The sequence below is a fragment of the Paramormyrops kingsleyae genome, chromosome 11 (assembly GCF_048594095.1).
Source record: "Paramormyrops kingsleyae isolate MSU_618 chromosome 11, PKINGS_0.4, whole genome shotgun sequence".
NCBI lineage: Eukaryota > Metazoa > Chordata > Actinopteri > Osteoglossiformes > Mormyridae > Paramormyrops > Paramormyrops kingsleyae.
Window position 1 is genome coordinate 30,107,252 of NC_132807.1, and position 24,869 is coordinate 30,132,120.

Here is a 24,869-nt window from a genome sequence, read left to right on the forward strand (position 1 = left end):
GAGCCACAGCACAACGGAGGTTTCCGGGGGGCAATGAAACGAAACAGCTCATTAGGGCTGGGTGGTATATTGAATGTTTACAGCATATTGATGAATTTTCAAAATGAGATATGGGATTTGCATGTTGAAAACGTCCATTAAAATGTGATTAACATGATTAGTGATAGGCTGGTACTCTGCTTATTGGCCACTGTACCTGAAGTACTTACAAGAACAGAGAACTCATCAAGCATTTCATCCTTATTTGGAGGGAGAGGCGGTGATGTGTGATTGTCAGACAAATCCCAGCATAGTAGCTTCTGCATTAGATACAATGTACAATCCACCATAACAGAACACTGAGTAAGCAGAACCCACAAGTGAATTGTTATGGCAAGGCATTCTTCCAAGAAGATTGTGTCACAGTTCAATAAGTGCAAAGCAATCCATACTGCACTCCAGTCATTTGTTGACATTTTGGAGCAAGCTCTACTTCTGAGAAGAAAAAACAGATGGCCTGCAGAAAATATTTGATTTGTATGACAAAAGAGTTTATTTACAGACTGGTACACATAAAGCAAAATATGTACTTAAAGCAAAATATTCATCTTTGAAAAGCAGTCTATTCCATTACTAAAGTGTCATAGCAGCACAGCAGAAGTCAGTTGCTCTTGTTGAATGAAAAATTGAGTGAAATCACAGAAAAACCAGACTAATAAGCATTTCATAAAATACTGCTGTCTTTAAGCACTAACCTATCCAGAAGAAAATTCCACATGAACCTATGAGATTAAAGTGTGCATTTCACAAACACGCAAATTAAAAAAGGGAAAATTGCTAGCTCTTAAATGTTACCGTTTTATGGGAGTGAAGGTTATACACCCACATAAGAATAAAATCTGTAATAAAATAAGATCATAGGGATTTGGCTGTAGCATATTCTAGTTCTACATACAGGGAAAGCAACCCTTTCATTCTTCAATGTCTTTTTTGAGCGTTAATGATGCAGTAGGACTGTACACACAAAGACTAAATTATAGTAATTAATTTTATTAAAAGCTTTTGAGTTTCTTTAATGCAACTAATATATATACCTTCCCAGGGGCTAACACTGAGCCAAAATAAGTGTCACTCAAGAAATATAGATACAGAAAATTTTGGACATGTGCATCGACAAAATTGCTGAGCGTATCTAAACTCTCCAGTGACACTGTAAGCAGCAGGTGCGATTTGACCTTAGATTGACAACATGCCGTTTGCTTGCTGAATACCACAGAATCTAACAAAAAAGGCACCTGAATATGCTTGAACATACAAAATCTTATATGACAGGATATATAAATAAACAGAACATAACTGACAGTGCTAATGAGGACTGTGAAACAAGATCACCAATATCAACAGCTAAGGAGACAGTAAATCAGTATATTGGCAAAGGTTAACAGATGTTTGAAGTAAAGCTGTTATGTATGCAAGACTGATGAGAAAATATTACATTTAGCCATATCCACGTAGTGGTACCTGTGGGTATTGGTGTGTAGGCGAAGAGTAACATTTTGGGAAACAAACGACGCATCTTTGAGTGTTCACTTCAGTAGTGCTCCTGGGGAGTGTGGTGCCGCGGGCTGGATGAGCAGCACACTGATTCCTTCCAGGGCACCACACACACTCACGGCACGTCCACCTCTGGCATGGCTCCCTCATTGGAGTGCATGTTCAAAAACAAAACAAAACCAAAACAAACAAAAACAAGGCCTCTCAAGCTTCCGATTGTCTGTCCGCTTCCATTGCAATGGCATCACTGGCCGCAGCCCCAAGTCACCTTTGCGTGGGAACAAACTGACTTCCTGCAACATCATTTCCACTGGACACATTGAAGTTGAGAAGTGTGTGTGTATGTGTGGGGGGAAGGGGGGGGGGGTGTCTCTTTTGGCAGTGGGACCGTACCCAGAGTGTCAGTCCACCACAGTGGACAAGACGGCCATGACTGCTATCCCACAGCACAGTAACAGGATCTGCAACAGCGAACACCTGGAGGCAGACGACAGGACTAGAACAGGACACAACGTATTCTCACACAAGCAATGGCGAGTCCTAGTCTTCCCTTATCAGCAAGGTGACAGGATATCACTCATAGCTTCTAAGAGGGTCGCCTTTGGGATTTATTGCGGCCAATTTCTAAAAGCACTGTAGGCAATAAAAACATCTATCAAACAAAAAGCGGCACCATAAGTCAGGAAATTAGTTAATTTCTCCAACAATAACACAGTGCTACTGTAAAGTATAGTACTGATGTATGTGATAATCTACACTTTTTAGATGGCATATACCTGCTTGAATTGAATTTATTCATAACCACAAATACTGGGTTCAAAGAATCCAAAACAAGCACCTGTTGTCTCGTACTAGTGTCAAGATATTATTTTACTTTGTAATGAATGGATGAAACATGGTATTCCTTGTCCCAGAATAAGCTTTTGTGAAAGATTTGATAGTTTCTGCTAAATATTAAATCTGACACTTTGCCTGGTGTTCAGACATCCCAAACACCTGTTCCACATTTATTAAGGCAAACGGCCAGTTCATCTGATGCCCTTTAGCAAAATATTTTGTCACTCACTCACAGGCTGTGTCTAACACATGCACTTTCTCTTACGTTGTAGGAGGAAATAGGTTTCCCAACAATTTACCATTGGAAATTGTAATACTGCACCATATTTACCATAAACACACTATTGTGGAGGTAATCAAAGTCAGGTGGAATAATACTTAGATTCCATGACAAGTAAACAATTTAAATGCAGACTGGCGATAAAATCCATGCAATTTTAGGAGAGTAATCCAGAATTTGAAAGGGCTAAAGCTCCACTTATGAGTAAACTTCAGACAAAAACAAAAACTAAGTGCAAAATCATGACTTAGCGATGCCATTACCTGGGGTTAGACTCTTGGAGAAGGTCTGGCACTATGTTGACTAAAGCGATGTACAGGAAGCCGCCTGATGTAAATGGTAGGATCCAGGCTGTAGAATTTCCTGCATCAGTGAAGAAAAGAGGATAGCAACTGTTGAGGAAATTTAGTGTACGCTGCTTCAAATGATTACATTCAACAAAATCTCCAAAAACTGACAGCTGCCTCATTTCAGAAAACTTCTTCAATAATTTGCCATCGCTTGCTTTTGTATGTATACAACTTAATGAAGAATGGTCATTCCCTATTATGAATGAGTAACAAAAGACCAGCTAGTTTGATGTTCTACTGACTGAATCTACTTCAATAAACAGTTTAACTTCTGCAGTTTTGTTTTCATAGCCTATTTCCAGGGGTGTGGACTGCCTATTTCCAGGGGTGTGGACTGCCATTAGCACTTTAGAACAAACATGCAGTTCATTATTTTGCATCTCATAGCAAGGTTCTGAAACACAAATTCCCACAAAATCACAAAGACCACAAGTGCCTAAGTTCTATATACAGAAGTCTTTTTTTGCATGGTGAAACTTTACATTAAAAGATGATGAACAATATTAGGCTGGCACTCTCCTTTAAGCACACAGAGCAGTGTTATCTACAAATAGCATTTAATTCAAAATGGAAAAAAATACATATCCTAGCCCATATGGGAAGTCATGCATGACTGCTGTGGTCTCACCTGCTCCTTTGGGAGACTGAGCACAGAGAGCAAAACAAGCACCCAGAACCCCCCCTAGAGCCGTGGACAGCTGCATTTTGGCTGCCCTCCAACGGTCAAACCCCGCCCTCAGCAGAATGGCAAAGTCCCCCACCTGAAAGGCAGGAATTCAGCTCAGCACAGTTGGAGAATTATGAGCCCCTATCCTGTCTTGAGTTACAGCCTCCTGGCAAAATTAACATATTGAATTATAATAAGACAGAACCAAAACCAATTCAGGAAATAAATTCATGGTATCAGTGGTTAACTCTGGGAATTAATCTAGAGGACTGTGAGGGTTGTGCTGTTTTTCAGTAATGGTAGTGTAAGGAACAGCGGAAAGATGCCCCAATACAGACAATGTTAGCAAGTTATGATCATGGGGGAAGTCTGGGAGAGAATAAGAGGTTCCATTTGGCACCACCAGGGTGCTAAGGAAGATAATTCAATTGACAGTGGCCAGAGAAGTGGCTGAGCTACCATTTGCTCTCACGGGAAATCCCCGTCCTGTCCTGTCCTGTCCCGGTCTGAGGATCCTCACACTCCAGGGGGTCACTCTATATGTAAATTCACTCACAACACCTACACACAGCACCTTGTTGGGGAGGGTCTTTTGGGGTATAAAGGGGGGTGAAGAACTACCCTTAATTTGTATTTGAGCTGCCTTTCAATACCCGGTGTGTGTCCACACTGTATTACATTATATTATTTTTACTGTTCAATAAACCAACTGCGGAGACTGCAAGTGGATTCCTTACAGTAGAATGCACTGATTTGCACTCACTACAAATCAGCAAGTCTTGTGTTTCTCAAGGAGCAGACTGGAGAAAAGGCATACAGCCACAAAGAGAGAAACAGAGCTGTGTTTACAGCAAAGGACAGAGGCCAGGAGGGGATATCAGGCTCAATTTCTGCCCCAAATCTCTCCCCACTTCTAATGGAGGGGGGGGGGATGATAAAACTTAGATGTCCTGAGGATTAACAGCATACTTGAGAACCAGCAGCATCCCCACATTAGTCAACACAAATACGCAGAGGTGGCTTAGTATTTACGAACCTCATGAGGAATTTCATGAAGAAGAATAGCAAATGTTGTCAGGACACCGACCTGTTAGGATAACAGGAAAAACACATATCAGTGACCATCTGCTCCATGTTTTATGGCCAGTCGCATCTTTTATGTTGCCAAGGTGACACAACTATGGCAACAGCTGCTTCAAGTATGTGCTGAAACTGAATTTTATTCAGATCTCTTTGTTGTGCGGCCAGGTGCTTAACAGTAACCCAAGGCCAACGGAATGACGAGGGTTTGTGCTCTCAGGCCAGCACAGGGCTGACACAAATAAAGAAAAAAAAACAATGTTTTTTCTTGCTTCTATACCAGCCTGAGACAAAGGTTTGTAGGCATACATGTTAACTTCAATTAGTGTCTTGATAACACATGCCTGAATTCATACGGCCTGCATCTATTGCAGAAGGACAGATGAAAGTTTTCTTTATTTGTTCCTACAAATAGTGTAAACAAAGCTGTTAATAGAAAAACAAATGAATAAACTCTGTGAAGGATAAAAAAAAAAGTTTGGGTTTGTGACCATTTTACTTGTCCTGACAAAAACAGAACATGGGACCCATGTTCACCTTTTTTGAACATTTGATTTTTCCTGCAGTACAAACTTACTTTTTTGCTGACCAGGAAACTTCCCCCGACTGCCAGCCCATGAGTAAAGTTGTCAATGCAATTGGCCAGGAGGTTTAAATATCCACTCGTCTGTCAAAAATAGTAATGTTTTATACATTTTATTTATATATATATATAAAGATTCAGAACATCAATACTGCAAGATATCTTGTATCTAGCAAAGCATCTCACATGAAATTGGAGTAGCACAATTAGGTACTTAGTCCATGAGGCATTAAAGTTTTAATACTTTTCCCCTCACGACCACAAATACACCGGAACCACCATGGAACTCTTGCCAAGACCCCTCTGTATGAACAGGGCGCTGCCCAAACGGCACTGCAGTGCTTATAACTGGACTCAGGAACAGACAAAGTTTATGAATGTTATGGGCGGAGCTCTAGACCATCTGCTCGTGCTGGCAGGAGAAAGTATAAGGCAAGTAAGACACATATGCAATGGTGATCTTCCTCAAAGCACTGCAAAGAGAGACAGCTCAGCTTGTGAAATGACCCAAAGTCACAGAGAGCGACGGCTCCAATAACTGCAGGACCCTTCCCATAATACCAAGTTCGATCAATGCCAGTTTTCACCTTCATTTTATTCTCAGCGTATATATTACAGTGTATTTGTAAAACCTGTGAATCCTAAATATTGCCTGGGACTCAAAGAAAGACATTAAGGAAAAAAAAAAAAAACACATTTCTTCTCCCGACCTTTATTTTCTCTGGAGTTCGGTGCGGCGTGCCCTTTGTCTCCAGAGCAGAATGGCCGTCGGGACAGTGCCCGTTCGTGTGTGTGGCCCACCTCTCCGGCGAACTGATCGTCTGCCCACAGCTGGACTTAGCATACAGGTTGACTTTTGAGCACGAGCAGATCTGCAAAAGGAGAGAAGCTTTGGTATACCGAGTGCTATAAATGTTTCATTAAGGCCATAACAAAAAAAGAATAACAGTAAACCACAAACATACTATAAACATAATTACGAACATCATTTCAGTCACCACAAGAGCAATATCCGTAGTCAATGGATCTGTGAAAAACTAATAGTTGCTCTGATCCACAGATGTTCAATACCTAGAGACTTGGGGTCTTCAGATATACTAACGATGCTAACAAACATTTAATTGAATAAGTGAAGCCCAATTAGAGTCAGTTTTATTCTGGAAAAATCATTCACTTCAGCATACTACCCTCCTTTTATAGAATCATAGTTAGTTTTATGGTAGAATGTAAAAATAAAGAAAACCATAAATGAAAATGTTATACCGACCACGAGGTGGTATCCATGTGTTTGTCTTTTTATTGAATTATGTTGTTACTCACAAGTCATTAAGTTGGTTAACATTTTCACTGTCAGTATTCCTGAGTTTTAAAGGAAACCGCTGCATTACTGCTGCCATTCTTTTTGGGATATGCTGTACAAATCTGATTTTTGCAGATACACTTCCTGGTGTTTTTGTTTTATGCATGGATTAATGCATGGTTAGCACCATTTTAAGTAAATAGTAAAAATAAATACAACTAGAAACTGCAAGCAGTTACTAAAGGGTCCAAAGCGTAGGACAATCGGACTGGTAGGACAGTAGAGGAATAAGGGCAGAGATCTGGCGGCCATGGTAGTAGAAAGTCAGACAGAATTAGTCAGCCATAACATGATGGAAATTTTGGCATAGGTCTAATGCGATATGACTATATATGTTCCTGGATTTGGTACAAGATAGTAAATTTGACTGCCAATAAAATTTAAGTGTAGGACAAGTAGGACAGGAGATATCGACCAAAACGTGTTGTGGGGTGCAACGGTGCCCCCCTCTGACTGACTGGGATAGGTCAGAGAGGCTCAGTAGTGGATAGCAATAGGAATCTTACTGCCAAATTTGGACGGCCTAGGACTTAAGGTTTAGGCTGGGCATTCAGTTTTAGGGAAGAAAAATAATTATAATCGAACCCTCCGGAGGAGTGCCTAAGCCCGTCTGAATGGCTGGGTTAATAACAAAAATAGAAGCTTCATTGACCATCATGGGGAAAATGCCTATATGTCTCCCCAGCTTGCTTTACAGAGAACATGCTGTGCACATCGGGCTGCCTAGCTCAAGTACCAACTGAAGCTGGGTTCGAACCGGTGACCCTCTGATTACAAGCACACAGGTTTAGCCCACTGAGCCACCCGCTTCTGATGGTAAGATCGGTGAGATCAGTAGGCACTTTCATAACTGATCTGGTAACTCAGTATAGCTGAATTGGCCTAGGTTGGTCTTAGTAAGATATAAACAGTGGCCGTAGCGCTCCCGTTTGACTGATCGACACAAAATTTGGAGGGTCGCTCGGTGGTATAGCACTACATTAGTGAGAGAAATTTGGTAATGATTGGCTGAAGCATGCCTGAGATATAGCTGTCTGATTGAAATGTATGTGGCACCAGTATGGTCATGGTTTGGCTTTTGGCCGTACCTTACTGAAAGCATAAGATTTTTTCTATAAATCATTAAATGGACTGTCTCCTGATTTTAATGACAGCAGATTTAAGTAGGTGAGGCAAAAATTCTTGGAGGGCAACGAAAAAGCCTGTTTACAGACAATTATAAATTATGCAAAAATGCAACGATATATAACCAAGATACATATGTGCTTAGATTTGCCATGACATATTAAATTAGACTGGCAATCAATTTTAACTGTAGGCTTGATAGTTTTGTAGAAATAGGCAGAAATGCAAATGGGGCCACTGTAGCGCCCCCATCTGGCCTAGTGAGTTGTCCTTTACAGGGTTTGCAGAGGGTCAGAAGATGAATGTAGCAGCCAAATTTTGGTTTGATTGGTCATTGTTAAGCCTGTCAAATGGTTGCTTGATGTTGATTGGCTAATGGCAGCCAAGCTTTTATGATTGATGACTGGCACTGTATGTGACTGTCCTCAGGCTAGGTCGTAGTATATGTCAGCAAAATTTCAGTTGGATTGGCCAAGGCAGTCAGGAGATATTGGCAGTTTTTAGTTATAGCGCCCCCTATGGACGAAATGCAGCCCGCCTTGGACCGTGTACCCAGAATGGGGTCGGAAGGTAGGATTTCAAATTTGGTCTAGGTAGGCCAAGGCACGGCCAAGTTACAGCCATCAGTCCAAAATGGGCCAAATTTGGACATTGTTTGGGCGTGGCTAATGGCCGTATGATATAAAAATGTCTCAATTTTGTTAATATTTCTTGATCAGCTGAGAAGTCTGATTCGTCTGACACCTCATTTGTCTGATTTGGTAGGACAAGCCAGGACTTGAAGGAAAAAGTAGGATTTGCAAATTATGCAAATTAGCAAAAAATCTAAGTAGGCGGAGCTTCATGGTCCCATTGACTTTTTGGTAGGGCATGGCCGTCTGCATCAGGAGAAAAAAGAATTTCGATGGTAGGACAAACAGGACAGGAGATATCGTCCAAAACGTGTTGGGGGGCGCTACGGCGCCCCCCTGTGGCTGAGTCGGACGGGTCGGACAACCTGAGTAGTGGGTAGGAATTCCAATCATCCTACCAAATTTGGTAGGCCTAGGACTTACGGTTTAGGCTGGGCATTCAGTTTTAGGGCAGAAAAATAATAATAATAATAATAATAATAATAATAATCCTAAGAAAAACAATAATGGTCCATAAGGACTTCGTCCTTTGGACCCTTAATAATAATAATCCTAAGAAAAACAATAATGGTCCATAAGGACTTCGTCCTTTGGACCCTTAATGATAAAATGCAACTACGAACCAACAAAATGACAAAGGCCCCTCTCTTCATCCTACTTTAATCTGTCAAAATCTCAATCTATCACACAAACAAGAACCTTTCATAGACGCTGTATGGATAAGATTCCCAACCATTTTATGTGGTTAAGTGTAACTAAATTACTCAATAACTACACAGATAATATCTTCTTACACATAGTTGCACCCACGCAGGCCGACAGCTGACTTATTATACTTAAGCTACCTCTTTTGAAATTGCCTGCAGTCTGAATTTCAACAGCAGAACCAGACACCATTTTCCACCCACTGGCAGATTTACTGGTTTAGCCACCGGAATATTGCACTTACAATTTCAAATACCAACCAATACATTTTTAGCAAATCTGCTGGTACAAATTTTTAATGATGGGTCCATATAGTTAAAATGTCAGCCTTTAGAAGCGATAACGGTCGTGATTAAGAGCATTCCTGAACAGTACTGCCAAGCCTGGGGCTTAATCCAGCAGGACACATGCACTCTCCCTCGTCCTCTGGTGATCACTCATTTCTTAATAATTTTCCAGCTTGGCAACTCCACTTTCAACAGGCTTACAAAAGCCCCTCATGCTAAAGCCACAAACAATGTAAACACATAAACAAAAATTTCCAACATGCATATCATGAAGACCACAAACACTCTGCTCTTTTGCAAATCTATGTACATAAATTAAACCACACGGCCCATAAACAGTAAAAGATGTGAAAGGACACATCCATGCAAGACAGGTCCAGGTTCACAAATAACAACCACATAGGTGTGGAAATTACAAGGGGTTCTTAACATGCAAACAGAATGGTCAGGCAGCATTCATTTTTGTCTACTTTTATAAAGCAAAACCACATAATGGCATGTAGGACACACACATGCTCAGAGTTTCGGCTCCTCTCGTGGGTCTTTAAAGGGCTCATTCAGAACAGCAAAGACCAAAGCCCTGCCTAACCGCCGTCAGGGAGCAGCCTGCCCTGCCTGTGCCTTTTTTTTTGTCTGGTTTTATATTTAGCCAAAGTGTGGTGGAAAACACGTAAGTGGCATGGAAACTCCTGGTAGCCTTCAGCCCGGGGGGTGGGGGGGGTGGGGGGGGGCAGGGGAGAAGCCTGCGCATAGACATTCCACAGGTACTAAAACTGTATAGGTCACATTTGACTGGATAAAACTGGTTAAAAAAATACATTCGAAAAATTCACCTGTATCATCTCTTACCAGAAATCATTTACTCACAATAATCCACAGACTTTGTAGTGAGCAGATTAATGTAGGAACTATATTCTTCTACAAAACTCCACACACCAATCATATCACTGCACAGACAAGCACCCCGGCATTATCTTGAGTAACCAGGTTAGGATTTTTTCTAAGAGATATTGCTGTTGAATTTTTCTAATGTATTTTTTGGCGTTTTAAACACCACAGAAACAATACCATACAGTTCCATAATATTCGAGAGAAGACTGACATTTCTATGGCCAATATCTCCAAAACTAGGCAACTCCCAGCAGAACAGCCTCTAAAGCTCCCCTAAAACACATATTTTAATGAGTTTTGGGGTGAACTGCCCCTTTGCCACTGAGAGTAAACGTTCAAAGTACATGAAGCTGGCAAGGGTGTTCAAATTCAAATAGCTACATTTATTAGACCAGGGGTGAGGGACCTGATCCAGGCCACCCTCACTTTCAACTGTACTTGAGGGGGGGCAAGAACTAATTATGCTGCTCATTATCTGCCTTAGCAACAAGCCATCTAGGTAATTATGGGATGAATCACAGTTGTATGCGTCATTTGGATTTTTCTGCAGGGAGCAAAATCCTGGTTGGTCTGCTAATATGTTTCAGGACTGGATTACTTATACCACTTAGTTACTAACAGTCAAACTGGTTATTTGTACCGTTTTATGTACAACGCAAAACTTTTGCTTGTGTGCCATTTGCGCTAAAAGCTTGTCTTACTACAGACACTGGAACAAGTGATTAGTATTGCAATGGGTTATACCATCAGCCGATTAAAATGCAAATGCTTATTGAAAAGCACAACACATTGGGAGACTATACCTCCAGCGGCAGAGATAAGACTGCAGTGAAACCTGAGCAACAGACTCAAGTGCAGCCGGAGCAGCCTCACGACCAGAACTATAAAAAGCCCAAGAGTCACTGTCTGGGTCCCAGTTTTCACCAGCTGTCTGCAGCCCTATTGGGCAGAGCATCTGGCGCAAGCAGTGGGGGGACTAGACGCACTTCCTGTTTTACACGGGGCACTGCTTATAGATCACAAGAAGAGAATTATATTAAAACAATGCAGTGAAGTAAAAGGAGAATTATATTAAAGACCTTTTCCAAGTGACTACATTACAAAACACACAAAAACTGAATAAGATTAATGCCTCTAGCTTGAAATAAGCATAACTATGTCTGTACTGTATCTAGCTATATTTAAAAGATATAAAATGTCATAGCACCTACGAATGCATCCTTTACCTTTGTTACATGGCATCATCATTTAAGATACAGTATGCTGTTCATTCTGCCTCCCCCAGTTAGACGTAAATTTCCTACTGTAAGACGTAGCTTGAAATTAAGAGTAAATTTTCCCCCCATAACAATAATATCCTGCTGGTTCAGAACTTAACAGGGTTTAAAGTTTGCTTAAACAAAACCTTCCCTGAGAAACTGCCGAGGTAAAAATGTATACATATACAAACAGACCCTATCTATGAATGAAGGCTTCCTATTGGCAGGGCACACAAACCGCACTGGCAGGGAGCACAGTTTCCCTAAACAAACTTTTCCTCCTTGATTTTCAAAGTGCCTAGACTTGACAATCAAAACTAACTGTGCGGTGCAAATCCCACATGAAAAAGTGTTTTGCCAATCAAAACAAAGGGAACAGAGGCGATTAGCAGATTAAATCTGTGCCTGTGCAGATCAAGATAGCTATGCAAAGACATGTTGGTGCAAGAGCCTCCAATGCACGTCTCCTGTGTCTGTACCAAACTGCAACTAAATGGAAAGGCTTCTGGGCTGCTGAGTGGCTGAACTAAACCAGGAAAGCAGCTCACAGAGAGGAGGACCTGACAAGCATACATATATATTTATGTCTAAATAAGAGCCCTTCTATAAATAGTAGCAACCCAGCATGGAGGAGTCAAACATTCTACAACTGGTTGAGGACCCAGACAAGGCTTGAGTCTCCCACGTTAAAGAGGCATTAGTCACCGAAAGACAGATGAACCAGTCAAGTGAGCTCATTCTTTCCAAGTGGTCCTGCAGGACTTTTTGAAGATGGTTGGCCGGTTAGTATGAGTAACCCTAGGATTCTAAAATATTATAAAGAAGACAACACGACATCTCATAAAATTCTACTGCGGACGGTCAATAAAAATTCAGCTTGACAAACCCTGACAAAGGAATACACAGCACATACAGAATGTCAGACTGGGTTTCAGGGGGGGACTGGTCATCAAACGGCAAATGTGCTATTTGACTGAATGCAAAGCCATGTGTGTGGAGTCCCCAGGACGCCAAGGAATGGTGCTGTGGAACTCACCGAAGGATCGTCCTGACTCTCCTCATCTGGGAACATCTTCTCCAGCACAAGGAAGGACAGCATGCCCACAATGACCCACAGGCCCTGGATCTTGTGATGCTGATGGCCCCCATCTGCCAGAAAGGCACATTACAGCCCCAGGGACTATTTCCATTTGTTTTCATATTCTCAGTATGCTAGTGTTTAACATAAAAAAAACTATGGTCTTGGTTTGTCACAAACTCATATTTACTATATCAGTCAGTCTCATTCTTCGGTTACCTTGCAAATCAAACTAAAGGCAACATTCAGAAAACACTGTTTAAACATTATTTTAGAAGTCAGTTGCGCAGTGTTATCCACTTAGGATGCTAGTCCACTGCACCAGGTCCTTTCCCATTGATTTCCAGCCAGGAACCAGTACCAAACCAGCTGGGGTACTTTCTTTGTAACTTGCAAATGTGTTTATCGTCAATCGGTTATGCAAATAATCTTCCTCACAAACACAGCATACATCCACTATCCTGAAAAAGAGTAGTACTTCATGAACTCAGAAAACAAAATGAATAATATTGGATGCGTGGACAAATAAGACCAAAGCTTTAAATGCCCAACCTTTTTAAGTACTAAAAGTATGATGTCTGGTGCAGTGGAAAAGCACCTTCAAACCTGGACTGCAACCCCCAGTCCAATGTGTCAAATCCTGGTTGATTTTGCAAACTAATATTTAGAATTTAGTCAATATTCAAAGTTAGCTGCCTCACTGATAAAGACAAAATTACTAAATTAAAGGCGATGACTCAATTGGATGATCAACCATTTCCCACAGAGGATGCCAGCTCATTTACCTCTTAGAATCTCGCTACAGTCTCCCAAGTCAGCATCCTCAATGTCTCAGTGCCTGTATTATATTATGTTGTCGCTAAATATATTAATGGGATCTTAAGTAATGTCAACAACTTCACTAAAGATTTATTGGGGCTCAGAGGCAAGCCAGTTATGGCTATTGGCATTATTAGAAAAAATATATATTGGCATCAGCCAAAATTTACATATCGTGCCACAGTGGCTCAGTGGGTAGTCAACCCCACCCCCAGTCTTTATGTCAGGGGACTGCATGTTCTCCCTGCGTTTGCATAGGGACATTGAGTAATATGGTTTCCTCCCACCGTCCAAATGTGAATTTTCATGTGGTTTAGATTAATTTAAGTATGTTTCCTAGGACTGGCTTACTGGGAATATAGAAGATGGATGGGTGGACGAAATAATTGAATGTGGAATTAATACGTCAAAGTCTAACCACGCAATTACAGACTGTCTGAGCTTCAAAGGTAAAGAGATTCTGTATCATACTGAAGCCCAAAATAAACTCCCAAGAGTACAGAGGAGTACAATCATGACCAAGAACATGGAAAGACCAAATGTTGCATTTTGTTTGTGCTGCCCATTTCCCCCACCAGCATAGCGACAGCAACCCTGCCAAGGAGGAGAGGGAATTTAGAAGGACAGATCTACCAGATCAAGATGGAGAGACCGGATGGTCGCTCACCTGTGCTGCAGGAATAGGCCCATGCCTCTGGCAGCAGGTGCAGGAAGACGTCACCCAGCAGACCTCCAACGGCGAAGCTCAGGAGCTGCTTTAGTTTCTGGCAGCCAGCTGCAGCCAAAGACAGAGTATCAAACATGGACAAGTACTACAAAGGACTCTGTACAAGACTGGTCTTCAGTCATTGTGGTGACACAATGATTTTGAATCCAATACAAGCATGATGCCATTTGTTCCTTAAGTTCTGGAGAAAAAAAGCCAGTCTTTAAACCAATGGTCAAGTCAAATCTCACAGCACCACAAAAAACTGTCACCCTCCACTTCTGAGTCCTTCGCAGAATAGCGAGGTTTCTTCTAATGCTACTTTACTACGACTTCATGACAATGTGAATTAAAAGGCAGAGAAACATGACAGATCAAATACTAGTGTTAATATAAAATCAACAGCCACAAACCAGACAGCTGCAGCTCTTGCTGGCTTAACATTTGATATTTAACACCTTGGTTTCTTTACACAATGGTTTCCATGATCTGTTTCAAGTATCACTGATGGAGCTCATTTCAACTGGGACTCGCGCTCGGGCTTTATCTCTGAACTGCCGATGTCGGAGGAATTTGGAAGTGACTAAGAGAACACTTTGTCTGTTAGGCAACAGCTCCCAGCAGGAATGCAAAAATACCCGCTCTGAGCGTTTAGGTCGGAGATATACTTGCAGCGGACACACGCACATTATGTATGCAGAAACCTTCACTGACCTACAATCCAGAGATCTTCATAACTGCTGAGGTTGCTGGAAGAGGAAATTTAATAAATCCCAGGAGACGAGGATGAAAGTAAGTAAGTGCCTGATAGCCCTCTATGCAAACCTCTGTCTGTCTGATCCCAGAGCAGGTCTGGTTTAATATTAACAGGCTCTGCATAATGCAGCTGATCTGGAAGCTTCTGCTTATCTATATTCTTCTCTCCATCAAACTCTAAGCTCAGATGGCTGAAAAACATTCAAGTTTTATTTGAAAAAAATATATATTTAACATGGAATGTAGTCAAACATGCCTTTTGATAGTTAAAAGCAGGTTCTTTAAATATTTAAAGTCCTCTGCCAGCAAATGTCAAATCCCCATTGGTGAGGTCACACACTTTGATTCTGGGTCCTTGATTGCATCAACTGCATAAAATTACCCCACCATGTCTGATTTCATCATTCTAATTGCTCCTACTATAATTAGCACCTGCTCCCTGCTGATTAAAACAAACTGACACCTACGAGGTATTAAAAGTTCATCAGCAGCATGAAGACTCAATTTATCTCCTATACTGGCAGTCCTCAGGTTACCAGATCTGTTCCCTTACACTCTTTATAAAGTCGAATTTGTAGTTGTCAGAAAAATAACACAGTACATAACAAAGTAATAGTAAAAGTAACTACATGATATTATTATTATTATTATTCTGTACCTCAAGCAGACATATGCTATGTGCATCACAATGTAGTGAGTCCATTCGTTATGAACCATTTTTATTTAACCTGAATTTTTAATAAAATATGCTTTGTGGCAGTCCGTTCATGGGTATGAGTTATCTGTAAGTTGGATGTTCTTAACCCAGGAACCACCACGACTTTCCAATGAATACATAACGCTAACAGTGCAAAACGACTTCAATAACTGTTAGAAGCAACTCCTCCTAAGACGTTCAGTCCCTAAAAGAATCCAGTTTCACAACCGTACGGGTCAGCAGTCAGACTAAACAAAATAGTATCACATGCAAAAGTGAGATATGAACCGTTACGTACATCAAATTCTGCCATGGCAGATAGACACGTCAGACTGTATGGCAGACATTACGTTGCAGATTATTCATCACCATATGTTCCCTTTTAAAATCTTAGTGTGGTGGGTTTGAAAGTCTTTGCTTATATTTACTGATCTGCAGTGAAATACTACAGTGCCAAGAGTCTGGGGTATGTTGCTCCCAGGATTTTTTTAGCCTGTTGTTGTAAGTACTACTAAAGAACAGAAAATAAGAATCAAAATAGATGTGAAAACCTTTTCAAAACCAATTTTGTGTTTTTTATCAAATTGATGACAAAAAAAAAAAAAAACAAAATTTGACATGGATACATGAAGGGGCTGCAGCTACTGTTTGTGTCAGGAAGTTGGATTATAATGATACAAAATGATCTGTGGCTCTGGATGAGGGCAGCACTGCATGTGCAGTGGGTGAGAAGGCTTTACATGTCAGTGGGGCTGCCTGTGATTTACAATCGCTTCTCACACAAAGGGTCAAAGCCAGTGAGCCGGCTGACCAGCCAGGACTGCAGCGGGGGTTGTGTACAAGGATCTGAAGTGTTTCCACACTGACTGATCAGTGATTCCCCCAGGTTTACAGCTTTGGGGGTGGGGGGGGGGGGGGGGGAGCAGATGGACACCGACAGGATTCATGGTGTTCATGTGCTTCTTTTAATGACAGTGGTCAATATAACAACTGAACTAAACATCAGAACATTTCTTTTTATGCAGATATTTTTGTCTGCTTATCAGGTGGTTGACGCGACATTTTCTGATGCTTCTCTGTCCGCTGGTGGGCGTGTGCCACCCGTGTGTCGGGGGGGAACGCCGCCATGCGCGATACAGAGAGCAGAGGAGAATTGTAAACGTGCGACCGTGTAGAGACAAAAATGACAAGCTGTTGTGTAAATAAGATAAATAACATAAGGTTATTTAGTTTGTTTAATAAAAGGACAATGTATAGACCTGTTCTATAGGAAAGGTAACCTTTAATGACTTCTGTTGTGATCTGGCACTATATAGAAAATAAAATGAAATAAAATTAACTTAACCTTCAAGGGGGGGCGGGGCGCCCCCCTAATATAATGGTAGGGGAAACACTGCTGATGCTATCCAGGACTTTGTTCCTCATACAGATTTATATTCTTGTCCTGGCCAGTAATGATTCTGTATCTACCTACATTCATGCACACATCTGTCCACCACTATAATGTGCAAGTGGAAATGGTGAATCAGGAAGACTGACCTCTGATCCACTGAATGGTATGACCTTTAAAAACACTCTTTACCAGGGGCATCATTAGACGTATTTTAGGGTGGCTTTAGCCCCCCCAAATATGGACTCATTGGCTTTAATCCACGAATAGCTTGCCACTGCCCCCCCCCCAGTGAAGACTCTGCCGCTCTATCCATTCATCTCTAACTGTGCCCCTGCTCTTTACCTCTTCAAATCAGAAAGTAGAACATTAATAAGACAGTCACTAACAAATTATAATATCTCAGTTTCTTCATGGGCCGACATTTTAATCCCGAATCACTGACTGCTACTTTCTGGTCCCCTGCATCGCTCCAGCATGTTGCTTTTTCTCGGGTTTTCACAGACAGGCTCCTGAGACCAGTGCTCTCTCACAATGGTGTTTGTTCACTCCTCTCTGACCCCTCTAACAAAGCTGCCACTGCTCACAGGAAAATGTCATTAACATTCAAGTTCTGTGCAGATCTCTTGTGCTGGATGTGGTATCATGGCTTCGCTTTATCATTTACCTTCAGTCTTTAAGGCGGCTCCTGCTTCAATCGGGATGACAAGCAAGGGGAAAATCCCACTGAGCCCCACCACAATAGATCCAATGAGGGAACAGATAAAAGCATCTCCCCTCTCCCCGCAAAAGAGGTCCAACAGCACCTGTAGACCCAGCAACTCCTCGGTAGACCAGGGACCCGCCACCGCCTGCACCACAGTGGCCTGGGACATCTTCCTGGCGTTGGATTGGTGGCTAGACGCCGTTGTTGAAATGAAAAAAAGGGCAGCGCTGCTGAGCAACACAGCTGTACCCCAAGCTGGGCTCCAGGCCCGAAGCTTCATGGCTGCTTCACCATGCCCACCACTTGCAGCTGACGCAGAAAGGACACTGCAATGGCAGAAGAGCATGCATCAGTCAGAGTCAACTTCAAATTACAGAGACGTGAGGACTGTATTCAGATCAACACTAAACCTTCCTGTCTAACTCAAGTAAAATAGTACAGAGTTAGGCCCATCAACAATGTCATGTTTTGTCAAGATCAGCATTAAAAAGAACAATTTTGCAAACTGAAATTTTGCAGATAACCCCTGAAGAATGATGTGTGCAACTTTTTATGTTTAATGGAAATTCTTTCCTGCACATCATGACCCTGCATAGGACAAGTGGGTATAGAAAACGAGCGGATGGATGGACGGATGGGTTTAAATACTTGTCCATCAAACAGGCACTCTTCCCAGTAGTGCACCTGGGACTGCAATATGCATACCAGGACAGACACACTTTGACACCTGTGTGTCTCACCTGCTCCATCACTCATTATCATATTTCTGGCCTTTTACTGTAGATTTGCTCAGGTAGTAATATGCTGAGTACAAAGGGAGCCCACTGGAACACTAACCCTAAGCACCTCCTAGATGGTACTAGTGCCCCCCCACCCCAATTACAGAGCTCGGTTAAACTCTGCCTCCCTTGTTTCTGCTTTGTCACATTTCCTTGTTGTGGTAAACATGTACACAAATAATAATAATAATAATAAACAGTAAATTAATGATTATTATTATTATTATTTTAAAAAAAAACAGTTTTTAAATGATTACAAAAAGCGTATACTGAACATTACACTAAATTAAGCGGTTTCTTAAATTACTAATAAGTCGATTTGTTTTAGGACGCAGGTAACGGGTACAAACAACTGCAGTCCACAAGTTTCCAAAAAAGTGCCACACCTGTACTTAACCCTCGATATTAATACTATGTTAAATACCATGCAAAATAATTCACTTTAACGTTTTCTGCATTAATTAGCAATATTTTTCTACTTCACAAGATCATAAAGCAAAATGTATGTTCAAAAGTGCAAGCGTTATTTCCCTCAGAGTTTACCCTTAAATAGGTGAATTTCAAGGTGTCTTACCATAATGTACCACCTATTTTCTTATGACGATTATACTAAATAATGATGAGTTTGTTAAACTTATTTTTCAGTGAAAGATTTAGTTATCCGAAACACGCTGGATTGTATCAGTAGAACATATGCAAACATATAAAGTTATTGAACAAAACACGTGTTAACTTAGTCAAAAATATTCAAATAATGCAATCCTGAACACTTCATTATCGGGAAAAGATTAATTCACCATACTTGTAATCCCGAGGTTTTTGCTCCAGACTATCCCTGCCATCCAGCTCCGTACTCCGCCGCGGCTAAACTGATGCGGCAGCTGCAGGGGAACCACCTCCTCCGGAGGCCACGTCTCACGACAGGAACCAAACTTCCTTACAGTCACACGAACCGAATAAAAGGGAGCACTTCCGGTCGGTGCCGTCATCACGTGGGCCGAGTCTAGTGACCGGCAGTCTGGTCTCGTAGTGACCGCCCTCCCTCGGGCAGTTTGAACGTAATTCTGCTGGCTACTTTTTGATCAAATTGTCCCAATTGTCCCAATACCCTGAAATTGTCGGTAATTGTAGCAAAACGTATGTCTTTCCAATGCCCTTCTAACATTGCATCGCAAAATTTGTAATTATATACGATAATTACACGCTCAATAGAACAATAAGATATTGTCACTGTACGAGTACAATGAGATGGCGTTTGGATCGTTCTGTAGAAGCCTCAATAAAGACTCGAAGCTAAAAAAGTTTAAGAATATAGAATAATATAACATAATAATCACAGTGTAATAACCGTATTATTGAACCGTATTATTTATTTAGTTCCATATTCGTTTCTATCATCAGTGTCAAACGTGTTAACAATCATTTTGTTTTCTGAGTTAAAGTTTTTACGTCATTCCAAAAATAAACATTTATAAAATTAAATAAATTATGTTTAATTTATGTGCATATAGTTCGTTCTTGTTTCTTACATTCAAAAATGTAACTGGTATTTGACATGGTTTCGTTCAGTTGTAGCCTATTTGTTGGTAGATGTCCTTGCCACTTAAAAGAACCTGAACACAAACTGGGCTAAATTTGATCTTAATGTAGTAGAAATTATACAAAGCCTTCATTCTTTTTTCATAATAGTCTGTAATTTTAAACAATTACTAAAATTGGTCAAAGTGACCATTGTATTATTTGTTTACCATTTTTGTCCCTGTTTTATTGTTTAGCCCAAAGGTCACAGTTAGTTTTCTCTTTTTACTGAATAAACATACCCTACAGTCTTCGTCATTCTGGCCTGTTTTCAAGCAGGTAACTCATATTGGTAAATAAGGAACAGAGTGACTTGCATAAGTACTCAACCTCCCCAGATTCCGTACTTAGTAGAGCCTCCTTTTCCTGAAATTAAAGCTGGAAGGCTTTTATTTTAAGTCTGCCCCAGCTTTGTACATCTGGATCTTGCAATATATGTCAGTTTTCCTTGGCGAAATTGATTAAATCCTAGCAGGTAGAATGGGGAATATCGGTGATCATGCATTGCTACCTATGAATCAAGTCATGTCACTGATTTTCAGTCGAATTGAACCCTGGGCTTTGACTATAGGTCATTCTTAGACATTCAGGTCCCTGGTTTTAAACCATTCAAGTGTAGTTTTGGGTGCACGTTTAGGGTTATCGTCCTGCTGGAAGGTGAACTTATATCCCAGTCTTAGGTCTGTTGCCCCTCTAGAACTGCTTGTACAGTATGTTGCTCTATCCACTCCATGGTGATGAAAAGCATCCCTACTACATGATGCTGCCACAACTGTGGGCATATGGCATTTTCAAAAACCTTTTCCCACATATTTGCTGTGTGTTCCACATGCTCCTTATGGGATTCTTTATGTTTTTTTTCAGCAATTGATCCACACTTCTCACCACTATTGCAGAAAAAACAGCTTCCTACGTAGTAGCTGAGCCTCTGTGCCTGTGAATTAAATGTCCAAGAGTGATAGCTAAGGGTGCCATCTGAGTGGGAAAAAGTGTTCATGTAAACTTTAAAAGTTCCATCAGAACAGCCACACCATTGAAAAGCTTAATGTTTGGTTTATTAAAAGTAAGGAACAAGGAAAAGTTTGCAAAACATAGTGAGTTGAGATCCCACACTACGATATTCCGTTTGAAATTTTACCCTCACCACCATGCAAAAAAAAAAAATCACAATTAGAAGCCTTTGTCTCTAATTCCACTTCGTTGGGTGAAAGCATTAAGAGGACAGCTGTTCGTGGCTAATTTCATCTGGTATTTCAGCCTTATCTACAGTATTTATCTCATTTACATTTTAATTGCTTCCTTTTTATGAAGTATCCAAGATACACAGTTTATTGAATCTCAGCTGTGGTTCCCTCCTGCTCCATCAGGTACCACTGGCCTCCTGGTTGCTTCTCTGACTGATGGCCTCCTTACCTGGTCACTGATGTTTTGTGCATGGTCTTCTCTTGGCAGGATTACTGCTCTGCCATATTCTTTCCATTTCTTTAAATAATGGATTTAACGGTGCTCTGAGGGTTGCTCAGCTTTTTTTGCAACCCTGCAGCACTGACTAGTTCTTCTCCAGAACATAATCCTAAGCTTCTTTTGATAGCACTAAGGCTTTTATGATTCTATTTGTTTAGATATGTTCTCCAACAAACTTTGGGACACTTCAGTTGCACCCAGGTAGACTCCATTCATATACCTAAATATGTAACATTTGGTTGTACCAGGAGGTTTAAGGGTAAATACTTGCGCAATGACAACTTTGTTATTAGTTTTTGCTTGTTAGTTTTCTATCTGTAAATAACTATATATATTTTAAACTATGTATTTTTTATTGTACGGAATATTTTGAAGACCCATGACATTAAACTTTGATGAAAATGATTGTGGCTGTAACACAGAGGTGGCCAATCTAATCTGCAAAGGGTCAGTGCAATTGCAGGTTTTTGGGATAACCTGTAGGTCAGCAGATCAAATCCAAGTGCAAGAACTCGTCAGCCAATCACTCCTCTAATCAGTAATCTGATTAGGGAGTTGCTGTGAAAACCGGCATACACAACGGCCCTTTCTGGGTAAGATTGGCCACCCCTGCTGTAACACTACAAAATGTAAAAAAGTACAGGGTGGTGAATACCAATGAAAGGTACTGTATACAGAAAGAATCCTAAACATTGTAGAATTTTACAACCTGCAACATCTCACACTCACTCACCAAAACAAAGTCATAGCTTTGCCAGGTAATTCGGCTAAAGCTATCACAGACATCATCCACCCCATGCTATGTCCATGAATCAGATGAACACTGGTCATGTCTCTACAGCAACCTGAATCAATAATGTAAAAGGTGATGCTAACCGCAGGGAATATCTCCGCTCACCTGACTAATACTCCACAAAATGACACTGTAGAAGAATACATTTAAATTTTACTAACTTCATCAGAGACTGAGAAATCAAGGCTTATGTAGACAGTAGCTTTTTGTCTAACTTTAACAATGATCCATCCACTTTGTGGCTGTTTATTATGGTCAAGATCATGGGCGACCTGGATCGTATCCCTGGTGAAATAGCTGGGGTACATTCTGGATGGGATGCCAGCCTATCACAGGAAACATACAGTATATATGCACATCACAGGCAGATTGGTGATGCCAGCTGCATGCAACTAAATGCATGTGTAATAAACTTTGAAAGCCTGAACCTACAGGCTAATACTGTGTTAGAGTAATACACATTAACCTTTTCTGTATTCAAAAGCAACATTTTTCCATTTTACAAGATCATAAAGCAAAATGTATGTTAATAAATATCAGAGTAATTTCCCTCAGAGTTTACCCTTCAATACATGAATTATCACATTGTACACATTCAAATTGTCTTATAATAGTGTAGCATCTGCTATATTATAATGATGATCCTTCCATTTTTGAGCCATTTATCAGGGTCAGGATAGTGGGGGCCCTGGGCCCTATACCAGATGACACAGGGCGGGGGGCCCTATACCAGATGACACAGGGCGGGGGTACATTCTGGATGTGCTTTGCGGTAACAGTGCTACCCAGAGCGACCATGCTACCCCTCTGAAAAGAAGAGGAACCAATTTAATCAGATAATGAAGTCAGCTGTAAAAAGAAAGGTAAGACTAAACTTTTGAAAGGGAAGAGCAATGGTTGTGTTTCTGCTAAAAGAAAACCTACAAGCACAAGCCATACACCACATCAAAGAGGCAAGGATCATTCATCTTCACCTCAGACAGGATCTCATAAATACACTGAATTTACTAAACGGCTAGAGACATTTCCGTCAAAGAACGCTACGTCATTCTGGGAACCCGCAGTGTCCTCACATTGGCTGCTGGACTGTGTTGGTTCTGTCTGGAAAACTGTAGACTGTATTGTGCCAAATGCATAGGAGATCAGATTTTTAATAACAAATTCCAGGCGACCTGCTGCTTGCACAACAGGTAGAGCTGATGAATGTGGGACTGATGCTTATTTTAAATGTAAAGCACTTTGGTCAACATCGTTGTTTTTAAATGTGATATATAAATAAATTTGATTTGATTTTCAGATAAAAGTCTGTGAAGAAATGCAAGGCTGCCATGTATCTGCCATGTGTTTCTTTCTGAGCTACAAGAAGGACTTACAAATGCACTGCCATAAAGCCTGATTTTAAAGAAAAGTTAAATACAATGGTTTGTAATAATGAATGCAAGCACTACTTTGTGATGCTTATGAAAACATTGCGTGGCTTCAGCAATTATTATTATTATTATGTACTGTATTAGTATTCTTCTGATTTACCTACAAATTCTACTTAAAGACAGACTTAGGGAACAGTAACTTGGTGACTGCCTGTACATGCTTGTATTGTACAGCATTTTTATGGAAAATAGGCATATATGCTTTGGGGGGACTGAGACCCATTCATTATTGTCTGCATTTTTTCAGATAACAACACACAAATTCAGTACTTCAGTGGGAAAAGTAGCAGGCAAACATAAACTAGAGACCTAAAGACACAGATACCTTTTATTACTGGTAAACAGCTCAGATAAATATTGAAGGCAGATTGAAAGCCCAGAAAGAATACGCTAAAGCCCAGTAAGGACGCACAGCACAATAAAAAGAGGGAAGAAGAGGAAACCAAAAATGTTTGTAGTGGACATTGCAGAACGGAAGGCACACAAGTGCCCCGTAAATTCCACATGAAGGCAGCAGCTCTAGCATGTTGGTTGCCGGAGTAGTTGTATAATTCACTTCTGCCAGGGAAAATTTAGTGTGATACAATCCTGTTGTCCGCCACATGGTGGAGCATTTGATTTGTGAGATAAGAAACAAGTTTCTACAGTATGTGATGTATTTTAGAAACATAGTCAAGTGGCAACCGCTTGTCCTAAAGTGTAAATTCATTGTGAATGGCCCCAGGCCTCTTAGGCTGAAACACTTCTCCACAACAGAACCTTCTTTAATGGTCACAAAATTACGCATCTTGATATGGCAACAAGAGAATGTGTACTTAATCTGCAAGAAAGGTCTCTTCCATATAAAGTATATTTGGGTTAAACCCATTTTCCAAACACCAAACACAGAGCTACTTTTTTATGGGTGTAGTCAAAACTTTCATTGTGAGTTCTTTGAAATATTGGTACTTGAAACCACACTCTAACACTCAGATTGAAGGCCTTGTGGAAGCTGTCCACTCTGATTGGGAATCGTATGGGTTAATCCACTGTAGCACAAGGGTTAAGCCAGTGCAAGGCTGTTTCAGATAAGGTGAGTCATCTT

The 24,869-nt window shown here is 40.8% G+C and overlaps 1 protein-coding gene across 1 annotated transcript; it reads right to left on the reverse strand.

Moving 5' to 3' along the window:
• Positions 1-508: 508 nt before the first annotated feature.
• slc39a13 (solute carrier family 39 member 13) lies at positions 509-19,461 on the reverse strand. Its single transcript, XM_023810857.1, has 10 exons — positions 19,323-19,461; positions 17,703-18,067; positions 14,154-14,261; positions 12,626-12,738; positions 6,041-6,202; positions 5,325-5,414; positions 4,704-4,754; positions 3,629-3,761; positions 2,914-3,013; positions 509-2,010 (listed from the first exon to the last, which is right to left on the reverse strand). Exons 2-10 carry the CDS (start codon positions 18,019-18,021, stop codon positions 1,935-1,937), a joined length of 1,152 nt encoding a protein of 383 aa, XP_023666625.1. The 5' UTR covers positions 18,022-18,067; positions 19,323-19,461; the 3' UTR covers positions 509-1,934.
• Positions 19,462-24,869: the final 5,408 nt, after the last annotated feature.

Coding starts and splice junctions, on each gene's coding strand:
- slc39a13 (XM_023810857.1), bottom strand. CDS start 18,021: ATGAAGCTTCGGGCCTGGAGCCCAGCTTGGGGTACAGCTGTGTTGCTC. Junction 4,755..5,324: donor GTTTCCTGGTCAGCAAAAAA/GTAAGTTTGTAC, acceptor TTATCCTAACAG/GTCGGTGTCCTGACAACATT. Junction 3,014..3,628: donor TCAGTCTCCCAAAGGAGCAG/GTGAGACCACAG, acceptor TCACTGATGCAG/GAAATTCTACAGCCTGGATC.